Source organism: Halichoeres trimaculatus, unplaced genomic scaffold (assembly GCF_033239565.1).
Source record: "Halichoeres trimaculatus isolate MK-OKI-2021-1 unplaced genomic scaffold, fHalTri1.1 fHalTri1_scaffold_23, whole genome shotgun sequence".
Classification (NCBI taxonomy): Eukaryota; Metazoa; Chordata; class Actinopteri; order Labriformes; family Labridae; genus Halichoeres; species Halichoeres trimaculatus.
The window spans coordinates 10,537,692-10,558,639 of NW_027437201.1; the positions used below are offsets into that span (position 1 = coordinate 10,537,692).

General features: G+C 41.9%; 1 protein-coding gene across 2 annotated transcripts in view; it reads right to left on the bottom strand.

The window, feature by feature from the left end:
- Positions 1-20,948, bottom strand: part of dock1 (dedicator of cytokinesis 1) — a 252,787-nt gene that overhangs the window by 159,920 nt on the left and 71,919 nt on the right. For both annotated transcript variants that reach the window (XM_074662599.1, XM_074662600.1), the window contains exons 20-25: positions 19,418-19,507; positions 16,589-16,689; positions 16,363-16,491; positions 12,362-12,470; positions 7,683-7,753; positions 4,257-4,363 (exon numbers count right to left, since the gene is read on the bottom strand). In XM_074662599.1, the coding sequence (XP_074518700.1) occupies positions 4,257-4,363; positions 7,683-7,753; positions 12,362-12,470; positions 16,363-16,491; positions 16,589-16,689; positions 19,418-19,507 (607 nt within the window). The remainder of the gene's footprint in view (positions 1-4,256; positions 4,364-7,682; positions 7,754-12,361; positions 12,471-16,362; positions 16,492-16,588; positions 16,690-19,417; positions 19,508-20,948) is intronic.

A 20,948-nucleotide genomic window follows, 5' to 3' on the forward strand; every position in this document is an offset into this window, starting at 1 on the left:
ACCTCTAAAGTAAAATGTTACCTAGAACCTACCTCCAACCTACCTGGTTAAAATATGACAAAATGAGTGAGGTTTGGTGGAGCCACAAGCAAGATGTAACCGAACTGGTGTTCTGATGGATGTAAAAAGTAATAAAGTAACCAAGTAACACGAAAATTATGCAGGATTTTTTTTTTTAAACAGGAGGGATTTAGTTTGTTTTGAAGTAAAAGGGTGGCACAGATGAAAGGTTGAGCAGAAATCTGAGTCACAGGGGTTTGATCTTTTCAAAGAGTGAGGGTAGTACTGCTCAGAAAATGTCATCACACTTTCTTCCTGGATTTTTAAAGCATCTTGTGTGAGATGAGTGTTTTTTTGCAATACTTCAGGGCAGGAGGTCATCAAAACCAGGGACGCGTATCCCCTGCGGACCATGATTACACAGTGTTTCTCATCAGGCCATGTAATCGCAGCTTAGTTATTTCAATTTATATCACATTTCCACCCTGCTATCCTCTGAGCCCCATTAGAAACAGCTCCACTCTCCCTGAGTCTAGTGTGAGTGTAGTAACATGTATTTTTAGCACTTTTTGTCACTTTGCCAGACTTCAGGTTTGAGGTACTCTGAGTGCAGCGCCTGCTCTACAGTACAGCGAGTATCCACATGAAGATTTCACTGGCAAATACCTGAAAAGACATTTTTGGGTGTTTGGAATCTGCCGAGGCAAGTGTAAGCTAGCCTTCACACAAAGTGACAACCATGTCCACAGTGAAATATTTTTGGGTGCTGTGGAAAAGAGCACCGAGCTATCTGCATGATACAGCTTAAGGCGAAAGTGTGTACATTTCTGTTTGTGTGTGTGTGTGTGTGTGTGTGCCATACAGCTGGATCTGCTATCTGAGGGCGTTGACATTGTGTGGAGTTTAATACCTTGTTTTTCAGGAGGGGGGCAATACAAACACAGATAGTAACACCAACACACACACCTAAAGGACCGTAACCATGTGACCGTACATATACACACTCACACACACTGAAAGCAGGCCGAGAGCGAGACAAGCAGACTGGAACTATCAAGCCAGGCCATGAGCGCTCTCCTCAAACTTTCAGTGCAAACAGATTTTAGACGCTACACTGATTTTCCCCTTTAACACAAACCAGGAGAGAAGAAGCAGACATAGTTGTTCTTTCACGACGAGCCCACTCGCCAGTGATTTATACTCTTTCCTTTTACCTCATAAACAGTGAAGGTGACACGGCACTTCTCCCTCCAAAATGAGAAACGAAACGATAAACTTTTCTGAGTTCATTAGTTCTTCCTCTGCAGCAGCGTGTGCATACCAATCAATGCACTGCCTTTCAAGCGGTAAAGGTACGGATGAAAATCAGCAGGGAGAAGAGTCGACTTGTTGTTTGACGCAGGGAAAGAGGAGCCCATTGGGGAAACAAATTTTAATGTAAGACATGCTTTTACACAGAAACAGTTAATATGTTAATCACAGAGCAGGCTTCAGGAAAGAAACACCTCCATCACTGAATGCATTCAATGAATAATGATGAATGCGCCGGGACCCCATGATGGGATTCGAGCACTGAGAGCAGGGGTGTGCAAACCGTTTTTTTAAAGAGGGCGACTTTGAGTTTGGGCTGGCAGCTCTAACAGATTTTTTTATTAACCATAAAAATGTTTTTCTTTTAGTGATTTCTGGAAAAATTAAACACTATATGGCATCAACTGTCACTCAGTTGTCTCTAGAAACCAGATGGTATGGTCAGTTTACTGCAGTGTTCTCCATTTGGGGGCAATACTGGGAAATATGTCAGTGATTTTTTATTGGCAGGATCAGGATTTGGATTGATTTTTAAGATGTTTTTAAGACTTTTTCAACCTCCAAGCAAAATTTTAGCCCAAAATATTCCTTATCCTGCATCCTTAACAAATTTTCTGCTCTGGGTTTTTGCCTTTAATCTGGTCTTGTGTCCTTTAATGTGTTCTTTAAACTGTCACATTATCACATCATGATAAAAACAGTTATTCGAAGATGTCAGCTGTGAGAGTTGTTGAGTTTCTGCAGAATGTACAGAGCTTTAGCTTTATATAAGAAGCCTTCAGAGCTTTAATTAAAACACTGTAAAGCCCAGTTTCAACCAAGCGGACTGGTATGGAACAGTACAGTTTGGTATGGGCCGGACTGGTAAAGCCTGATCCTGTTTGCGTTTTCACAGCTAATCGTGCCCCTTTTGCTCTTGGTAGGTGGCGTGTTAGCCGTATGCCGATAGTTGCGTCAGTTACATAACAGTGTGACAGCATAGTAGCACAAACCACTAATAAATCAAACAAAGAAGAAAAACACAAGTAAACAAAGAGCAACAATGGAAAACATCCAGTATTTCAATTCGTGATTGGCATGTGGCTCTTTGTTACAAAGTGCAATCAAGCAAAGGCTGTGCCGCAAAGAAAAACCGCTGTCGCACAGTAAGTGACCATTCTTTTGACCAATCAACCGTCTGCAGTGTCTCTAGCTCCACCTTCTGGGGTTGGACACCACAACAGAAGGGTACCAAAAAGTGGGACAGTACGGGTCAGTAATTTGGGGGCCTAAACCGGTTTTAGTCAAAGGACGCACCACAAATGCGTGCTGTACCAAGACAAACTGAACTGAATTGCTGCGTAGAAACGGGGCTAAAGATGAAAGCTGGGGGAGGCTCAACATGCCTGATCTTAAGTCTAGGGCAGGGGTGGCCAACCAGTCAGAGACCAAGTACACAAATAAACGAAATGACATAAAATGAAAATCAATACATTTCCAATTTTCAAAGCAAGATTCACTATGTTTGTATGTTTCAATTTGTACTAGAGAAGAGAAACTGAAACTTAAGTATCAATCCCAACTGATCCCAACGTTGGCATCCATATGTATATATATATATATATATAAATATATATATAGTTAAGATTGATCGGCACACCACTACTCATAACTACATATATTTTTCTATGAATGGTTCGAAGAGCCACACACCGAAAGTCAAAGAGCCACATGCAGCTTGCAAGCCACAGGTTGGCAACCCCTGGTCTCGGGGCTTTTGGCTGTGCATCAAATTTCTCAAAGCTTTCCACTACAACTCACTCCCCTTGCAAACCTTTCAGGGGTCAGAGTTTATTACACACTGAGTCTCTGAAGAGCAGACTCTTGAAACAGGTGATTTGACACTGTAAAATAGTTTATTGACTGGTAAGGCCTCCGCTGTTTTATTATCAGCACTAAAACGACATAAAGTGAAGCTGCTCAATACTCATAGGGATCAGACACTCAAACGTACGAGTTCAGCGTTCCTCGTCTCTGTTTTTGCACATTTTTAAAGCGTCTTTGAGCTGTTACAAGAACTAAGCAGCAGGTTGGTCCATATACATCCAAGCAACAAGTCTTCCCGCTGATCTTCAGCCCATTCACAAGCACCAGGGAGGCTCGCAGGCCCACAATTACACCAACAGATCAATGGTAATGACCAGAAGACCACATACTGTGCCCTGCCCTTCAATAGCTGCTCCATGCAGTGGTCAAAACACCAGAACACATTTTTCTGCAGCCACAGAATAAAAGAGAGCATCATTAAAAGTTGAAGGCAGAGGGCAGACATCTCATTTCCAAACTCCACGCCATCAGCCGTGTTCTTTACATTCATGCTAAACTGAACGTCTGCTGATGCATGAGGCGCAGCGCAGCCATGCGAGTGGGTAATCGTTGTCCACTTCCTTCCGTTTGTAAACTGCTCTGAGGCGTGCGTTGTGCCTGCCAGCCACATTAAATCACTTTTGCTGTTTAATTAGGTTAGGAGCTTTGCATGTAATTTACCAGCACGAAATGTTATGTGTGTGTGAGAGGGTGTTTGGCTCTAAATTAGGACCTCACTCAACGTGGCCTCAGAGAAAGGGGCCGTCCAGAAAAATAACAAACGTAGAAATTATAGGCTATTTTGAGAGCAGTGCAGAGATGGGAGTGGATTCTCATTAAGCATCTTTGTACCACTCCCCGCCTTGTTTGATGATATCAGATGCCCTACACACAATACCCAATGATCAGCCAGAGACAGAGGGCTCTACATTCCGCTCTCCCAGAAAAGAAAGGCTTTCCACTTGTACTCACAGATGACATTTTCTGTGGGCTCACCTAGGGGCGGCAGGTGGCGGGTATGATTGCCTACATTACTGCACCGTGACCAGAAGTGCACGCACCAGAGAACTGTGAGTATATTCATGTGTGTGTGTTCTTACCGTGATGACTGAAGAGATCGCTGTGGACGATATCAATAAGACAATCTAGCTTCGGTTTCACCAGGCGACCCAGAGGAACCTTCAGGATGAACTCGGTGAACAGCTTGCTGTGGAGACAGAGGGAGGACAATAAAGACAAAGGTCAAACTGATCAGGCGTTTTGGGCTGCTTGACTGCATCCAATCATGAGCCGTCACCTAAAACACAATTAAAGGTCCTGCACACCTACACAGAGTGGCTTTCCTGATACTCTGGATGTGGCAATTTGTACCCTCACCTGGCTGAACTGACCTCAGAGGATCTCAGAGTTTCATATTTGTGTCTCTGTTATCTCAGAAACGTTTCTAACATCTGTAGCACACCCTCTTTGGGCTGGGACCGTGAGTTGGACATGAGAAAATGATTAAAAAAAATTCTTGTAGCCAATTTGACGCCTTCTCTCCACTCATCCTGTCCTGAGATGACACTAATCAACCTTCACCTCAAATGGCTTCAGTAACCCGAAATGTTGCTTCTCTGTTTCACAGTCCTTGTGGTTCAGTGGGATGTTTTCCTCTGATGAGTCATTTTCTTAAAGACACCAAACATGTGGCTCAGCCAGATCAAGCAATGAGCATTCACCAGTACAGAACCGGAGAGATAAATCCACAATCGTGTACCAACACATCACTGACAGGTTTTTCCTCCTCAATGACGAGGCTGGCTGCTTGTAACGCTGGCTGTCGAGGCTCAAGGAGAAGAGAAAAAGGTTCTGGCAGGGGATGAAACACCCCCGCCCCCGAGGCTTCAATTTAGTCGCCTCCAGCTCAGCCGCTCGGCCAGGTTTGTGCTAACAGCAGGAGCAGCTGATGCCACCTTCGCTCAGGCAGGGAAAAGAGCCAGGCCTGTGATTAACAGCTAAGTGAATGGTTCATAAAGGAGCACAGCTTTCAGAATTAAAGCTCAAATCAAAAAGCTTTTTTCTCGCCAAAGCTGTGACGATGATGGCAGATCGTGGAGCATGGGCTGATTATTTCCGTGTGTCCTCTCTTTATTTCTAGAGTTTAATTTCATCTATAGACCAACATAGTTCAATAAAAGTACAGTATGGCTCTAACTTTGCTGTAACTAGCAGTAAGGACAGGTGAAACCCAACAATTCAATGAATACTTCTCTAATGAATGAGCTCTAAGCACACCAAACTCTCAAACGAGCAAGGTGCTGTTTTATTGTAAATTAACCATGAAACCGATGAGCATGTTGCGCTTTAGGTTTAAAACCTAGACACCATTCAGATTCAATCCTTTGACTGGTTCAGGAAGGTGTCTCTGAATTTTAAATAGTCATTCTTGGAAGATGTAAGAGCTAAAGAGAGAAATGACGCACAGAGGACACATTATGCTTCCACCTCTGACCAAAGCATCCCCCAGGAGTCCAGCCATAAACGTGGCTGTGGCCCTGAATCTACTTTAGGAGCGACTCCTGCCTGAGCGCTTACAAATGAGCAGAGCTTTTTTATTTTTTCAAGGTGTGCTGAAAATACCCACATGTAGTGGTGCCACTTGTGCCAGTATTTTGGGAGCAAGTGTCAAGAGTGTCTTAGAGGATTAAATGCTGCATTTAAGTGCTCAACAGGTTGTCGAGTTTCCTCAATGGGAGGATGCTCCTCTCACAGCCTGCTGGTGTTTGAGAGCTTTGGGTTGTAATGTTAAAACAGGACTCCTTAATGATTCCAGTCCTTCATGGATATCACAATCACTACACCAAACGTGAAGATTTGCTTTAAAACCTTTCATAGCTTTAATGATGCATTTATAGGTTGATCTCAGGTGGAGTTCAGATGATAAACAGACAGTAGTTCCATCTGGAGTGTGTGAGTTTTAATTATGAGAATTTAAACAAACGTATCCTCCAAAAGATGTTCCATTCTTTAAGTTTCTCCCCAAACGTATTTGATCACTTTAAAAACACTAATGGTATTTTACTGACCCAACCTTGAACACATCATAACGTAGCCTCATGTGACCTCACCAAGTTAGCTAACTAGCTTGTTTTCTGCTTTGCTATCGATATGAATTTCAACACCAGTTACTTAAACACAAAGAAGAGTGGCAGTCCTTCCGACATGAATTAATGTCTGTTCATAATTCCTGATTTTCATTTTTTTCAGATCAAAACAAAAATGAGAAATTTGTTCAAATATTAATTTCCAGATGATATTTAAGAGAAAGTTTTCCCAGATCCATTTCTTGCAGTGTTTGGGTGTTCGGGACAGCTGCTATGGTTTTCTCTATCAAACGACCAGATGAAATGTGTTGTGTTTTTGTGACACTGTTATCAAGAAGAATGAATAATTCTGCTTAAGTTAGAAGCAGTTAGAAAAAATAAAATTCACCCTGAGAGGAAAGATAAATATGTTTTACTCAGTATGGCAGCCATTCATAGACTAATTAAACAAAAACAACCTGGGGGAAAGTAAATAATAATTTAGCAAGTTTTATTACTAATATCTAAATCTGTTATTTTCTTAATCTTATTAGTTTATTTTTATTTTTTGTATTTTTTTTTTTTCCGAATTTTTTCTTTACGTTTTTGTTTTTATTTTGTATTAATTTGAGCCATGGATGAGAATGTCTCATATTTATCTATTTCTCCATATACTTTTTAATCTGTGTTTGTAGAAGAAAACAAATCCAATACAGATAAGTTAAAAAAAGAAGGAAAAGCTTTCCCTGACATATTTGTAAATAAAAGTTACCTAAATGAGGCTCTCATGTTTTGTTTTTGTGCCGTGTCCTTTCAGCATAAAAGATCAGAGACATTCAAATGGTACAGAAATCAGGGGCAGGCGTATGAGGCATTCGTCGTAAATGCAAAGTCCATTCATGTCTCTGAGGGGAAAAATATACTGAACTGATATGAAAGACTGATGTGAAAGAGATTTTCTTTAAAAAAAGGCCAGTCGTCTGTTCTTTTTTGTTCCACATTATATAAAATATTCACCTGAGTGTCACATAAGAGTGAGAATATTCTACTTCAGATTAAATTCATTTGTGAGCTGAGCATTATACCGCAGTCGATGACACTCAGGTTAGACGACATAAACTAAAACGGACACTTCAGTGGAGCAGTCAGAGGGTTCCCAAGGCAACCTGAGCTTGTTTAACCGGAGCAGAAACACCATCTGAATGTTGAGTTGTTGAATAAAAACAGACAGACGTGGAGCGCCAGATCAAAAAAAAAAGAAAAAAACAAAACAGATGGAGCTTCACAGTCTCTCATTAGCTTGTGGCATACACGAAAAAGAAATGTAGACTGAAGCATTTGTCTAACAGGAAAAAGAAATTCAAGTCTGGTTTGAAAATCTTAGACTGTTTGAGGAACTCTTTGAGGTGTCAAAACAACAACAAAAAGGATGGGATCATGCAAGGGACAAATGTGAATTACCTGAGTTCCTTTGGATCAAAGACCAGCTTGACATCGTTGACGATGGTGGGGATGTTTTTCAGTGCAGCACCCTGCGCCAAACAAACAAATAAAGAAGATCATTTTCCATTCTGACTTTATCATTTCAAACACTTGCTGATATTTTCTAAGATGCCTCATTAATTCTATGTAAAACAGAGGTAAAGTGGGAGTATCTGTGTGCTGTGAAGCATTAATGAGTCTTGTGGTGTGAGCACTTCCCTCATCGAAAAACAGTGAAATTAGAATGCAGAAAATGTAGCCTCCATGAGCCAAAATACAAAATGACCATTACAGGAAAAAAGGCACTTCTTTAAGTTTAACATCTTTAACTTTTTGTCTGATTTTTTCCAAATACTTGTGTCTTAAAGCTACAGAAAGGGACTTTTGGTTTGTGTGGTCCTCCTTCACTCTTTGCCAATTTAGTGATGTAGACGTGTTTAAAAGACAAAAAGAAACATACACTCTGCTTATTTCAGATCTGTTAACACGTCACAACAGCAAATCTTTCCAAATATCTTTTACAAGCTTTCACTAACTATCAAATTTTTTAGTCCATATCCCCAAAATCAGCATCAGTATATTTTACAGTCTGTTTCACAGCCAGTTCAAATCTGTTCGCAGGAGATTTGACAACGATATATAAATGATCTACACTATTTTCCCCGGCAGGAGGGCCTAGATCCTATCCCAGCTTTCACTGGGCGAGAAGCAGGCACACCTTGGACAGGTCACCTGCATATCGAATAGTTTTACTGAGCATCCAGAAAGTATTCACAGCGCTTAACCTTTTTTTCGCCATATTTTGTGCTACAGCCCAATTTTTTTTCCTCTCAAAATTCTACCCGAAGAACCCGATGGTCACACTGGTCAGAGCTCCAGTGGTCCTCTGTGGAAAGAAGAGAACCAGAAGAACAACCATCTCTGCAGCAATACACCAATCAAGCCTGTGTGGCAGAGTGGCCAGACAGAAGCCTCCCCCTGGTAAAAGGCACATAGCAGCCCATCTGGAGTTCGCCGAAAGGCCAAGAGAAAGAAAATCCTCTGCTGATAAAGATTGAACTCTTTGGTGTGAACGCCAGGCGTCATGTTTGGAGGAAACCGGGCACTGCTCATCACCTGGACAATACCATCCCTACAGTGAAGCATGGCGGTGTCAGCATCACGCTGTGGGGATGTTTTTCAGCAGCAGGAACTGGGAGACTAGTCAGGATTGAGGGAAAGATGAAAGATAGGTGAACCAAGCTCGTGGCTTCATATTCAAAAAGACTTCTGGCTGTAACTGCTGCCAAAGGTGCATCAACAAAGTATTGAGCAAAGGCTGTAAATACTTATGTACATGTGATGTCTTAGTTTTTATTATTTTCAATACATTCGCAAATATTTCAACCAACCTTTTTTTGTCATTATGGGCTGTTGAGTGCAGAATTTTGAGGAAAAAAAGAATTGAATCCATTTAGTAAAGAGGCTGTAATATAAATTATGGGAAAAGTGAAGTGCTGTGAATACTTTCTGGATGCTCTGTACATGAATCACACAGAAAATTCTTTACAAGGGCGTGTGTTTATAAATCAACCCCACACTTTCAATGCCCTTAAGCTCTTCTTCTACTGTATCGGTACGTCTTCATTTATTCTCTTCTGTTGACCTGAGGGCTGAGGGTGTGGTGTTAAAACGTGTCATAAATAACCTGAGAGCAAAAGGGAGTCCTCAACCTCTGCAATGATCCTCTGATAGATACAGCCAGATGAGCTCTACATTCACCCATCGATATCATGATGAAGTCGTCAGGAGCGAGCACCCGCTGGCTGATTACAAAGCCATCCATTAATAATGGCAATGATTAACCAGGCTGACACTTCACTCTCTCACTGGCTGCTGCGAAACGCCGGCCAAGGTGGGCTGGGGTTGTTTATACGACATCTGTGCGAATTAGCAGCAGTGCCAGTCTGGAGCTTCCAGGTTGATTAGCCTTACAGATGTAGCACCCTGGAAGTCAGCGGGTACAATGCACCTTTTGTTGTTGTGAAAGCTTTGTGTGTGAGAGTACGTGGAGGTAATCAGGAGTGTCTGAACGAGGGAACACTGTGCTCAGACTTTATTTAGATCCATCAAGTTGTTCATGGTTATTCTGACTGAATACAGAAATGCTCCAAACTCAATGGAAGCTGCTTCAGTCTTCCCCAGATGTTTATCAGAGTTATGACTCAAGTTACGACGGTGCCGCTCATTAGCCTCCACCTGTCGCATCGCTCCCACCGAGGGCGGACTTGGGAAGACGCCGGCATTCCTCGCTTTCCTGCCCGTTCCTCAAGATCAGTTTTTAATTTACTGACAGTAAAGCTAATATCTCACCCAATTACACAGCAGCTGACTCCTAATTGACTCCTGAGCCTCTCTTATGGTTGAGCGTGCACATGGATCTACAGTAGGTGTGCCAAGGTGCATGCACACTGCGATTATATTATCTCAGAGAGCAAAGGTGGGCGCACATGAGAGTGTGTGTGTGTGTGTGTGTGTGTGTGTGTGTGTGTGTGCACACGTGTGATTGAACCGACACCACACAGCAGAAATCCAACCAGTGGGTGTGTTTCAAAAGTGAGTTTTGGGGGTCAAGGACGAAAGAATGGAAGCACAAAGAGGGAGACTGAAGGCGGGAGGAGAAAGAAACAAATACCTTGAGGAGCAGCTAAAGAGCAGAAGGCCAGAGGAGCCGCAGACCACAGGACAGTCGGAGAAGAATGAGAGAGGAAGAACACACGCAGAGGAACAGACAGACAAGAACAAACACATAAAATGGAGAAAGACTTCAGATGTTTGGGCTGCACACAAAAGCTTTTACATAACAGCTCTTTTGACTGACTAATAATACATCCCTCCTCCCAGACTATGAATAATGAATACAGTATGTCACCTTGAAGAACATTTAAATTCAATCTGAAGTGCCTGAGACTCCCCGGTGACAAAGAAACAAATGAGCTCCTGCCGAACTCGAGCTTTTTTTTTAAAACTGTACAAAAAACATTCACAATGCTCAACTCTATAGCTACAGATCTCACATTGTGTTTATGGATACCTGTACAGACACAAAACACTGGATTGCTCTTAAGGCGCCTCTTGTGGGGGCACTACCCCGTTGGCTATGGCTGCCTTTTGCAGCAGCTCTCTCTTCATTGTCCGTTTCTTGTATTTTTTTTGTCTCTTTTTCGTGATCTTTGTATTTGGAGTGGATCATTACTTTGTATGGATCATTTGTTGGTCATGGACACCAAACTTTTTGTGGCTCCAGTGATATGTTTACTACTTTTTCTCCTGTGTTAGTCTGGAGATCCTACATGTAACCATGGCTGCATTGTTTACATGTGAACTCAGCTGTTAGCAACCTGTAGCATGTCAATGCTAACTGGTGTAAGGCCTGATGTCTTCCCACGAGGTGAGGGGAAGGAGGTCTGGATGACGTGCTGGTTCTCAGGTGTGAGCTAAGAAGTGACGACATGGACCTGTCCTTCCATCCATAGTTATTGGGAGTGTAAGATCTATCTCCAATAAGATGTACGAGCTAGCTGTGCTAACCCAGCAACAGAGGGAATACCAGAGGGCAGAGTAGCATCATGCTATTCACAGACATAGCTAACAGAGCTAACATCAGACACCAACGCCATGTTGGAAGAGCTTCACCTGCTGTGAGCAGACAGGATCCAGGAGACAGAGACTGAACAGACTGCTGAAGAAGCTCAGTCCTGGACCCTGTGGAGGTGGAGGCTGGCTGAACTGGACAATGATGGACAAGCTGTCATCATCTATTTTCTTTTTGACCTTTTTACACTTTCTATACACTTTCTTACTTTTGTTTTCTTGATTGCTGCTGTGGCTTCAATTTCGTTGTACTTGTTACAATGACAATAGAGTTCTATTCTATTCTAATACCCAAGCTTTTGTCTGGTGTGCAATTTTTAATTCACTTTGCTATTTGGGATAAGTAAGACCTAATCAGTATAATAACTAAACTTGGTATTTGTATAGAAAGTTTGATTATTTGTGTTATGAGTTCTCTATTAGTTGTTTGTTAGTAGTGTCATTGTACTTGAATATGTTGTTTTTCACTTAAATAGGTGAAATGTTGTGATTTCACCAAAAGATGATGTGGGCAGTGTCCCTAAACGTGGCTGATAGGTCAGTGAAAAGTCGGGTATTTTGGCATCATTTTTAAACACCTTTTGGGAGCAGGCAGGGTGTGTTGCCAATCTTTGCAGTCAGTCTTAACAAAAACGCAGTGACAATTAGCAGTTCCAACAACTCTTTCCTATTAATAAAATATTCCTTTAAGGATTTCTCCTTATATGGTGTTTTATGTGCAGCCCTAACAAGTTCAGAAACAAAAGAAATTAATTAAAGATCAGGAAAATCTAAGAAAAGTGTCAAAGGTGATGAAATCAAAGCTTCAGGAAACCTTTCATTCACATGTACAAGGCTGCCATATGAGCACAGCTCTACAGACACATGAATCTTAAATTAGAGCGTGTGTCATCATTTAAATCTCAGCAGATTTGTTTACTCTTCACACAGCAGCAGTTATTTACTTTGAACGCTGCGGCACATATTTCCTGGAAGCGGAAGCTGAGCATTAGGAGGCGGTTGGTCTGCTCTGATCTTCCACCTACCTTCACCATGCCAGTGTTCTCTGAATTACTGTTCATCATTTCATTAAAGGATGTGAAAAGGTTCCTCAAGGACTCCATGAAGTCAGCCTCTCCTTTGTTCTCGTACAGCCTGCGAGGAGATGAAGAGCAGAGTTAACATTGGCAGATGATCACAACGCCGCTGGTCGTTTCATTCCTGCGTACACAGCCCCGCCCGTCTGCAGCGGAAACAACAAGAGTTTGATGCTTTTCCCTTTTTTAATGATTCAAAGCAGCCAGAGGAATGGCCTGTGTGTGTGAGTGTGTGTGTGTGTGTGTTATCAGTGCAAATATTACTGGATCAGAAGCAGACATCACTCTTGCTGCCAGCCAGATTAGCATTTAAAACAACACGACAAGAGCCTGAAGCACCTGGCTGCTGTCACGTCAAAACTAAAACCAGAGAAATGAATGATCTATGCTAATGGCTCTTGTGGAAAACTATACAAGGAGGAAAGAGAAAGGGTTCAGTGACTCTTCTTTCTAATCTGCCTGGGTCCTCGTTTCACTAATGTCGTTTCTGCTAACTGGGTGATGTGAAGCAAAAGCTGCCCCAGCGACTGTAAATACTAAAAGCCAATTATCACACAACAATTGCCCAAAAAACTTCCCCGATTTCAAAGTGCATCAGAACACAAAGCAGGGCTTCCTCCATAATCCTCCCAAATATGCAAATGCATTTTATCCCACTCGCAGAGCCCATAAATCTCCACAAACTGGGTATAAACTGTAAATGAGCCATGTTGTACTTGCTGCGAAAGCAATTAAGTGTGTCAACGTTTCAAATTTGAGGAAACACAAATCAGGATTTCAATTTGAATGTTTGAAAACACACATTAAAGCGAAGGGAGGCCCTGTCTAAGAGGGGTAACATGTTTAGATTGCTCCCACTGGATCAGATTTCACACGCTTTCTTCCAGAGAGGCGGGTTTTTGTGGCGCCCCAGTCTTCCACGGGGCTGTGGGTATTACATGATCCAGGATAGTCACTCTTGAGGGCTTACAGGAATCGTGGGATTAGAGGCATCCATCTCAGGGCTCCCGCGACAACAATTACTTAAAGCCGCTTCTCACCTGCAGCAGCAGGGAGCAGAGTGAGCTCAGGACAGCCACGAGCAGCTTTAAATCACAGGAGGGAGGAGGAGCTGTGCAATTAGAGGGCCTGTGCTGTTTCATAGAAATGATCCAGTCGCCTGGACTGGGATGAAAAGCTGAACACATGCTGGTGTAGCCTTGGCACCTTTCATTTGGAGCTGTCAGAACCGCTTCCACATAGAGGAACTTTAGTGTTCCAATCTGAGTCAAAGTCAGCGAGAAAAAAGAGGCTGTTTCTGGGCACCAACCAAGGTAAGGTTTGAGGACAACAAAAGACACAAACAAGATTCATTTCAAGGTTTGAAGCTGTTTTGTAGTTCTCTACAAGTGGCATCAGGGCCACAGTAAAAATTTAAAATATAATTAGATTTTCAGAAACAGTCATCATGTTATGATACTTAAAACAACGTCAAAGTTATGTTGCTAGATTCAGGTTTTGCAAATATCATGTATGAGTATCTATTACTAACTTTACTACAAATTAAAGTATGTAACAACTGAAATTAAGATTTTTTTTCTTTCTAAATTATGCCTTAAGTCGTGTGATGATGTGTCTTTACTATCCTTACTTAACAACTAAACTCATAAAAATTGCAGCTTTAGTTCAATGGTATTGCTCAACAACGCAACTGGGTAAGGCATTTATCAACAGTTACACAGCGCTACAGTTTGAATTGCAGCAACAAGCAAACTTTGTCAGTTTGTCCTACAGTTTAATAGTCAGCTATATTTAGCGCTACTTACAGCCCAGTGCTATTAGACATTTAGGTAATGTTTGCTAATCCTACTAAGCAGAGCTAACTAGGGATGGGAATTGATAGGATTTTATCAGTACCGATGCCTTCTGCTAATCGATCTGATCCTTTATCGATTCCCTTATCAATTCCTGTTGTGAATTTTCTTGGTACAAAAACTAGCTTTACAGGTTTTCTGTGTCAACAACATTTAATTGAGTTTATACTGTAAATGAATAAAATGTAATTGGTCCCTGAGTCTGGATATTTCATACAGAAACAGCTAAAAGTTGCACAATGTGATGTTGATGTACTGTGTTGTAATAATAAAATAATAATTTAAGTAGGCCATCTAGTGTCTCAAATTGGTTATAGCAATGGTTTAAGTTGTTTGGAAGCTTTCTGTAGTTATGAAGTCAGCCATGAGCCTTTCAATTACCTGTTAGCTTTTGACATTGGAAATTCTCAGTAGTTCTTACAAAGAGTTGATATAATATGTTTCTGGGATGAAAGTTAACATTCTATTCTGAAGTTGAAGTTACTGATGTATGCTAACTGCTAGCATATCAATGCAGTTTCCCATATACCTTAGCATCAGGCTTGCGCTATTTTGTTATTTTGGTAAATAAGGTGATTTAAACCATTTCGAATGTACTGAATGTAAATCTTCTGAGAGAGAGTAATGTACATTTCTTTATGAGGTCAGTTCTTCAGTAAAACATCAAGCTGAAAATCCTGAATCAGAGTTTTCTTGGGAAACGTTATCTAACTGCTACGCTAACATAGCTGCAGCAGACTAGTCGACGTAAGGCCCCGCGGCTCTGGCACAATGTAAAGAATTGATAAGGGAATATTTAAGCACAAAGGCTAATGATATCGGTGGATTGAAACATTTCTTATCGTTTCTCAACAGGAACCGGTTTTCGATTCCCATCCCTAGAACTAACATAACCTCACTCTTCATTTTATTGATAGACTCTCAAGTTTGAACAGACCACTGCAGACCAACTGCTGCATGTGGGTTGGAATGAACAAACAGTTTAGCTCCTGTGTTTTAGCTTTTAGCCTGTGTCTTGTAGTACCAGTGGTTTGCATGGGGGAATTGTTGAAAAACGTGCTAAAAAGCCCGCTAGAGACAAAAATGTATGTTAAAGTGCATGCTAGGACAAGTCTGCTGAAATGCCTGCAAGAGAAGGTCAAAAGACGTGCTAAAGTGCTCGCTAGGGAGGCAAAAAGTTAGCTAAAGTGCCCGCTAGGGAAGCAAAAAGTTGGCTAAAGAGCCTGCTTGGGAGGCCAAAAGTGCTCTTTTCAGCAGCAAGAACACTTTCAATGTTCTTTTTTCTTTTCGCCCCTGCCCTTTCTGAAAGCCTGTGCATGCTACTGTCAAATACCACAGAATAATGAAACCTTTTATTGTATCAGTAGGATATGGAAAAATTCTCTGTGCACAAAAGAAAGGTTTTTCCTTCTTCAGCCTTCTTTAGTCTCCAGGTGTGCTTAATGGGAGACTATGGGTTTGGTTTTCTGTTTCCAAACTTTCTCCTGACAAACATCAGAGCTGGACTAACATGTTGTTGTTTTGTGGCATCTCTTCACTAAGCCGGCTATCCTCTCTGTCATTCAGTGTAGGAAAAGCCCACAGCACACTCTGGGAGCATGTGCAGCTCTACAAGTGCTGTGGTCTTGTTCTATAAGAGGTAAAGGACAGAGTGTCCTCTAGACATCGGATAGAAAACCAATCAAACTCGGCACACTCAATTAGACCGGGATCATACATCAGCCCCTCAGACGCCCACAGCTTCGTTCTGTGGCTCTGCAAAATTATCACCGCTTCTGTATCCTCACAGGCAATTAAAAATACAGCCTCAGACTCTGACACATGTACAGGTTGTTTACTTTTACCTGATTCTACTGAATACTTATTAGGAAAATTAATGACTTGATACACTACAGTGGCTCCTTACAAGTTTTATTTTCTCCACCCATAAAAATGTGGATCTGACTAATTTTAACAACCAATGGATTGACCCCTGCTGGACGGGAGAAAAACTGCACGTTTGGTTTGAGTTATACCTCCTCCCCATGTGTGGTCACACACAGCACAGATTCACTCTTTATGATGACATTTTGATTCCAAACACAAAAAAGGACTTACTGGTTAAAGAGGACTCTAGAGCGGACGATAAACTTGAAGATGTACTCCAGCGCCTTCATGGCCTTCAGCAGCTGCTCTGTCAGCTTCTCCGCATTGTCCACGTAGTTTTTCAGCACCGTGGTCAGCTTCCTGGAAACGAAACCAAACAAAGAGTTGAATCCAGTCGTAAAATGGGATAAAATGTGAAACGTTCTTCGTCTGTTTGTGCAGGGCGTAATTAACTCACGTGTATGCCAGAGTGGCGCTGAAATGTTTTCTTATGTAGGTCTCCAGGACGGGGTTAAAGTGCTGGAACTTCCTGTCAGCTATGAGCCCAATTATGAACACCTGTCAGGGAACAAAGACGTGTCCATTAAAATGTAAACCACAGAAGCTCATTGTGGGGAGTGAAGGGGGCCAAATAAAAACTGCCTGTCTAACTCAATATGCTGAAATAGATTGGGAAATTAACCAAGATTGCATTTGCGCAGAAAGCCCATTTTCTCTCAATTCTCCAGCCTGCAGATAATCTAGGACAGCCGACAACACAATTTCTCCCTCCTTTGCAGAGAGAGAAAACTGTGGTTTGGAGATGAACCACATGTTGTTAGGCCACAGCTATGGATGAATACTTTGTCACCTTATTTGCCATAAATACTTGAATTATCTCATAAAAATCAGAGGCGGCTGATTTGTCTTGGCTTCCTCTTAGTGCTCAGTCTACTGGAGGAATGGAGACCTTTAGTAATAGTCAAACAACATTAATGAAAACACTTCCCCCGGTGCTACAAATTCATGCAGATTCATGCAGAAGCTAAATCACATAAGATGCAGGGTGTCGACGCCTCCATATGATGCAGATAGGCTGAGAGCTTATTTACGAGCAGCAGGGGACTGATGGCGAGGTAAAGTAAACAGCACAGTATTTGAACACTGACACAGTTTCTGTCACTTTCTGCTCTGTAATCCAGCCTATAGGATAAAAAACGTCAAAAGTTAATGAGGTTGAAAGTTCATGTATAATCTGTTTACTCAGAAACTTATTTGTCTGAGTGAAGTGAGACTACAAGTTGAGAGTTTTTATGCTACATGTTGACATCAAGTGAACTTCACGTCCCTACAGCACCACAGTGTTGTGTTCATTAAGGTGAAGCAAGGTGTTCAAGTCGAGGCATTTCCCTCTGAGGCTCACCTCTGGCTCACAGTCAACATTCTTGTTTGGAAACAAAGTGTGTACCCTGCATGCTTTCAAACACACCCTGTCACTAAAAGTGTTCGCTCTTTGAAAGAGAAGATTTCTTTCACTTGCACATGACTGCTGATCTTTAAAAAGAAATCTTGACAGGGCAAATATGTCACAGCACATTGAAATGTTTATTAAGAATTCTTTTTTCTTTTGCACTAAAGATCTGGGCCTGTATGCACATCCAGATGTTACACAAACGGGACCATTAGTCTTAAAGAACTGCTATGGAGCGGCCTGTTTGGCCCTCGCATTAGCTGCATGTGTGACTGCAAATAATCGGCCAGTTCACTAATAACATCATGAGAGCGACGCAGGTGCAAATTACGTCATAATTCTGGGGAACCTCCTGGAAAACCCAACCAACAAACTTAAATTGTGCATGCCTGCTACACATAAACAGCAATAAACCAGGTGAGCAGTAAAGGTGTGACTGACAAAAGATCAAGAAAAACATTTCTCAGCAGAAGAAATTTATGTTTTATAACAAGAATGAACAAACCGCTGTTATCAGTAAGTCAATCAAATAAACAGAGAAAGGGAATGTTTGGTTAAAGATCTTAAACAAAGTAAATGAATGTGGTGTTTCCAACAGCACTGAAGAAGAACAGGCATCCAACATTTCACCACACACTTCTTGGAAGGACCCAGGCACAGAAAGCAAAGAGCAAAGCAAGCTAAGTTTGCTGCACAGTTCCACAATGTCACAATTTTCTGAAGAATTAATTTGTCCTTAAAAATCCATTGTCTTTGCATATTTCATCTTGAAGTGTGATGCATAAGCACGATGTGCACCTCTAGAACAGTCAAACAAGTGCTGTTATCCTGCAGTTAGCGCCTGTGATGGTGGGGTCTACCTCCATTAAATGTAATGCCTCCTTTGGGGTCGTAACCTGGTTCATGCATACCATGATTTAATATTTTTGCAACATTAGTACAGTCTGTTTTCTTCATTAATGGCTGGACGTGCATATGGGTCCTGTTTCACAACATGATTGTGCATCATCTGTGCCCACTAAACCCATATGTATAAGATAAAAAGACATCATCTAGTGAGAAAACCACACAGGAAAGAGTTAAATGCACCAAAAACTGCACTACATTCTTTGTATTTGAGCAAACCTTTGTTATGAATGGTTTTATTCTCTTACAACAATAAAACCCCAAATGATTTCATCTGCATATTGTCAGATTTGAGCTCAGTATGGATAAAAGTGCACCTCACAGTCCTGAGCAGTTACAGTATCATGCATTGTGACGTACTGAATCAGTGCATGATCCCTCCCTTTGGAAAGTGGGCAACAGCGCAGTATTCCAACACGGTAATGACCCCAAACACACCCCCGAGACAACTGCTGCCTCACTAAAGAAGCCGAGGCTCAAGGTGGTGGACTGGCCAAACATGTCTCCAGACCTAAACCCTCTTGAAGTATCTGTAGGGCATCCTAAAACAGACAATGGAGGGGTCTAAGGCCTTTAACATCCTCCAGCTCTGTGATGTCATCATGAAGGAGTGGAAGAGGATTCTAGTGGCAACCTGTGAAGCTCTGGTGAACTACTGGAAAATACTGGTTACCACACAAAATATTGACACTTTGGGCCCAATTTGGACATTTTCAGTTGAAGGTGTTCTCACTTTTTTTGCCAGTGGTTTTGGTATTAATGGCTGTGCGTTGGGTTACTTTGAGGGGGCAGTAAATTTATGCTGTTATACAGGACTAGTAACCCTTTTAATATGAGGTTTTAGTTTAAAATTTTAAATTGATGTTCACACAGTTAAAACATATTCCTTGTATGAGCTGAACTTTCAGCTATTGGTTGTTGTTTTCTTACCAGGGCATCAAACACCAACGTGTCAAAGGTGTCACTGTCAGAGTTCTCCATCATGATGTTAAAGAGAGCGTCCAGAGTGTCCTGGAGGAACTGGAATGACAGAAGTATAACATGTTAGCAAAGATGGCTACACAACATAGAAACCCCAAAAACATGGGAATGGAAAGTCATAGAAAGTCTAAATAAAGTATTACACCATTAGTATCTTACACCAATATGTTTTCAGGGCTGGTTATAGAATTGGATGTATGTTTCTCATAACGTGTTCAATCTGAACCCAAACAACCTGAATGGTGTAACGAACTGACAAGTGAGCTCCTGCTCTGACAGTGCTCCCCTTTTACACACCCTTTAGTGCTGTTAACAGGACCAATATAGTCCTGTGAAGACAGCAATAATTTCCCTGTCAGCAGTACATCAAGAAAGTCTAACTACATACACACTCCCTCTGTCTGCCAGGAACATGCTCCATTTACCAAGCCAATTCTGAGGCAACGTGAAAACAGATGTAAAAGTGTCGGAAACAAAGATATCGCTCGATATACTGTGCTTGGTCTGTCATCTCAGGATGGATGAGGCTCATCATGTCGAGACGAGAAACAAACACTGTTCGAGATGCAGGGTTTAAAGCACAATTCAATCAGAGGCAGGCCGGTCGTGGGAGGAGAAGCCCGCTCAGTCGGAAAATATTCAAAAACAATGCAGGAAAACCTCTCCGAGCATTTCTATTACCCAGCATACATCGTGACGACGTAAACCCCTGATTGATGTTTTTTTAATGGAAAGAGGAAAAGGCTGTCTAATTAAACACCAACAGGCTGTGAGCGCTTTTAAAGCTAATGTTGTAGTGATATAATCCCGCCCGCCCCCTGTGGTTTAATGAGCCGGTCCAGCTGTGGCGTACACATCTATCAGACCTGATCAAACCTGTCAGGGTGGAGGACTCCCTCAGATACAGTGTAATCCACCTGAACCCCAGCAAGCACATGCAAAACTTTCCCAGAGTGTGATTTACTCCTCTACCCCATGCTGAGCACTTAAAAGGCCGGCGTTGTGCTCCTGACAGCAGGTCATCTCCTCCCCCGTCTGTGCGCTGAGGGTGCTGCTGCTGCTCACTCCAGACATTAAAAAAAGAAAGGAGCAACCTGCTCTGCCTTTGACAGGCGATGAAATCATTTGTGAAACTGCTGCCAAGAAGACTCTGGCTTTCGAGAACACTTAAGATGTTGACTGCATTGTTTATGTCACCAGCTGTTGAAACTTCTTTTTTGGCATCTTGGTCAAAAGATGAAACCCTTTTTCAAGGATAAAAAAATTAAAACTCTGCCCTAGTTAAAGGGCCTGTGAGGTTCTGCATCAGTTCAGTGTTTTTTGGGCTCTGTTCTGGGAGCTCCGTGCCCCTCCATGTGTGCATGAGGAATAGGGGTGAGTATTGGCAAAAACTTTGCAATATAATACGCATCACAATACTTGGGTCACGATATGATAGCATCACGGTGTATCACGATATCACAATACTGAGATATAATGC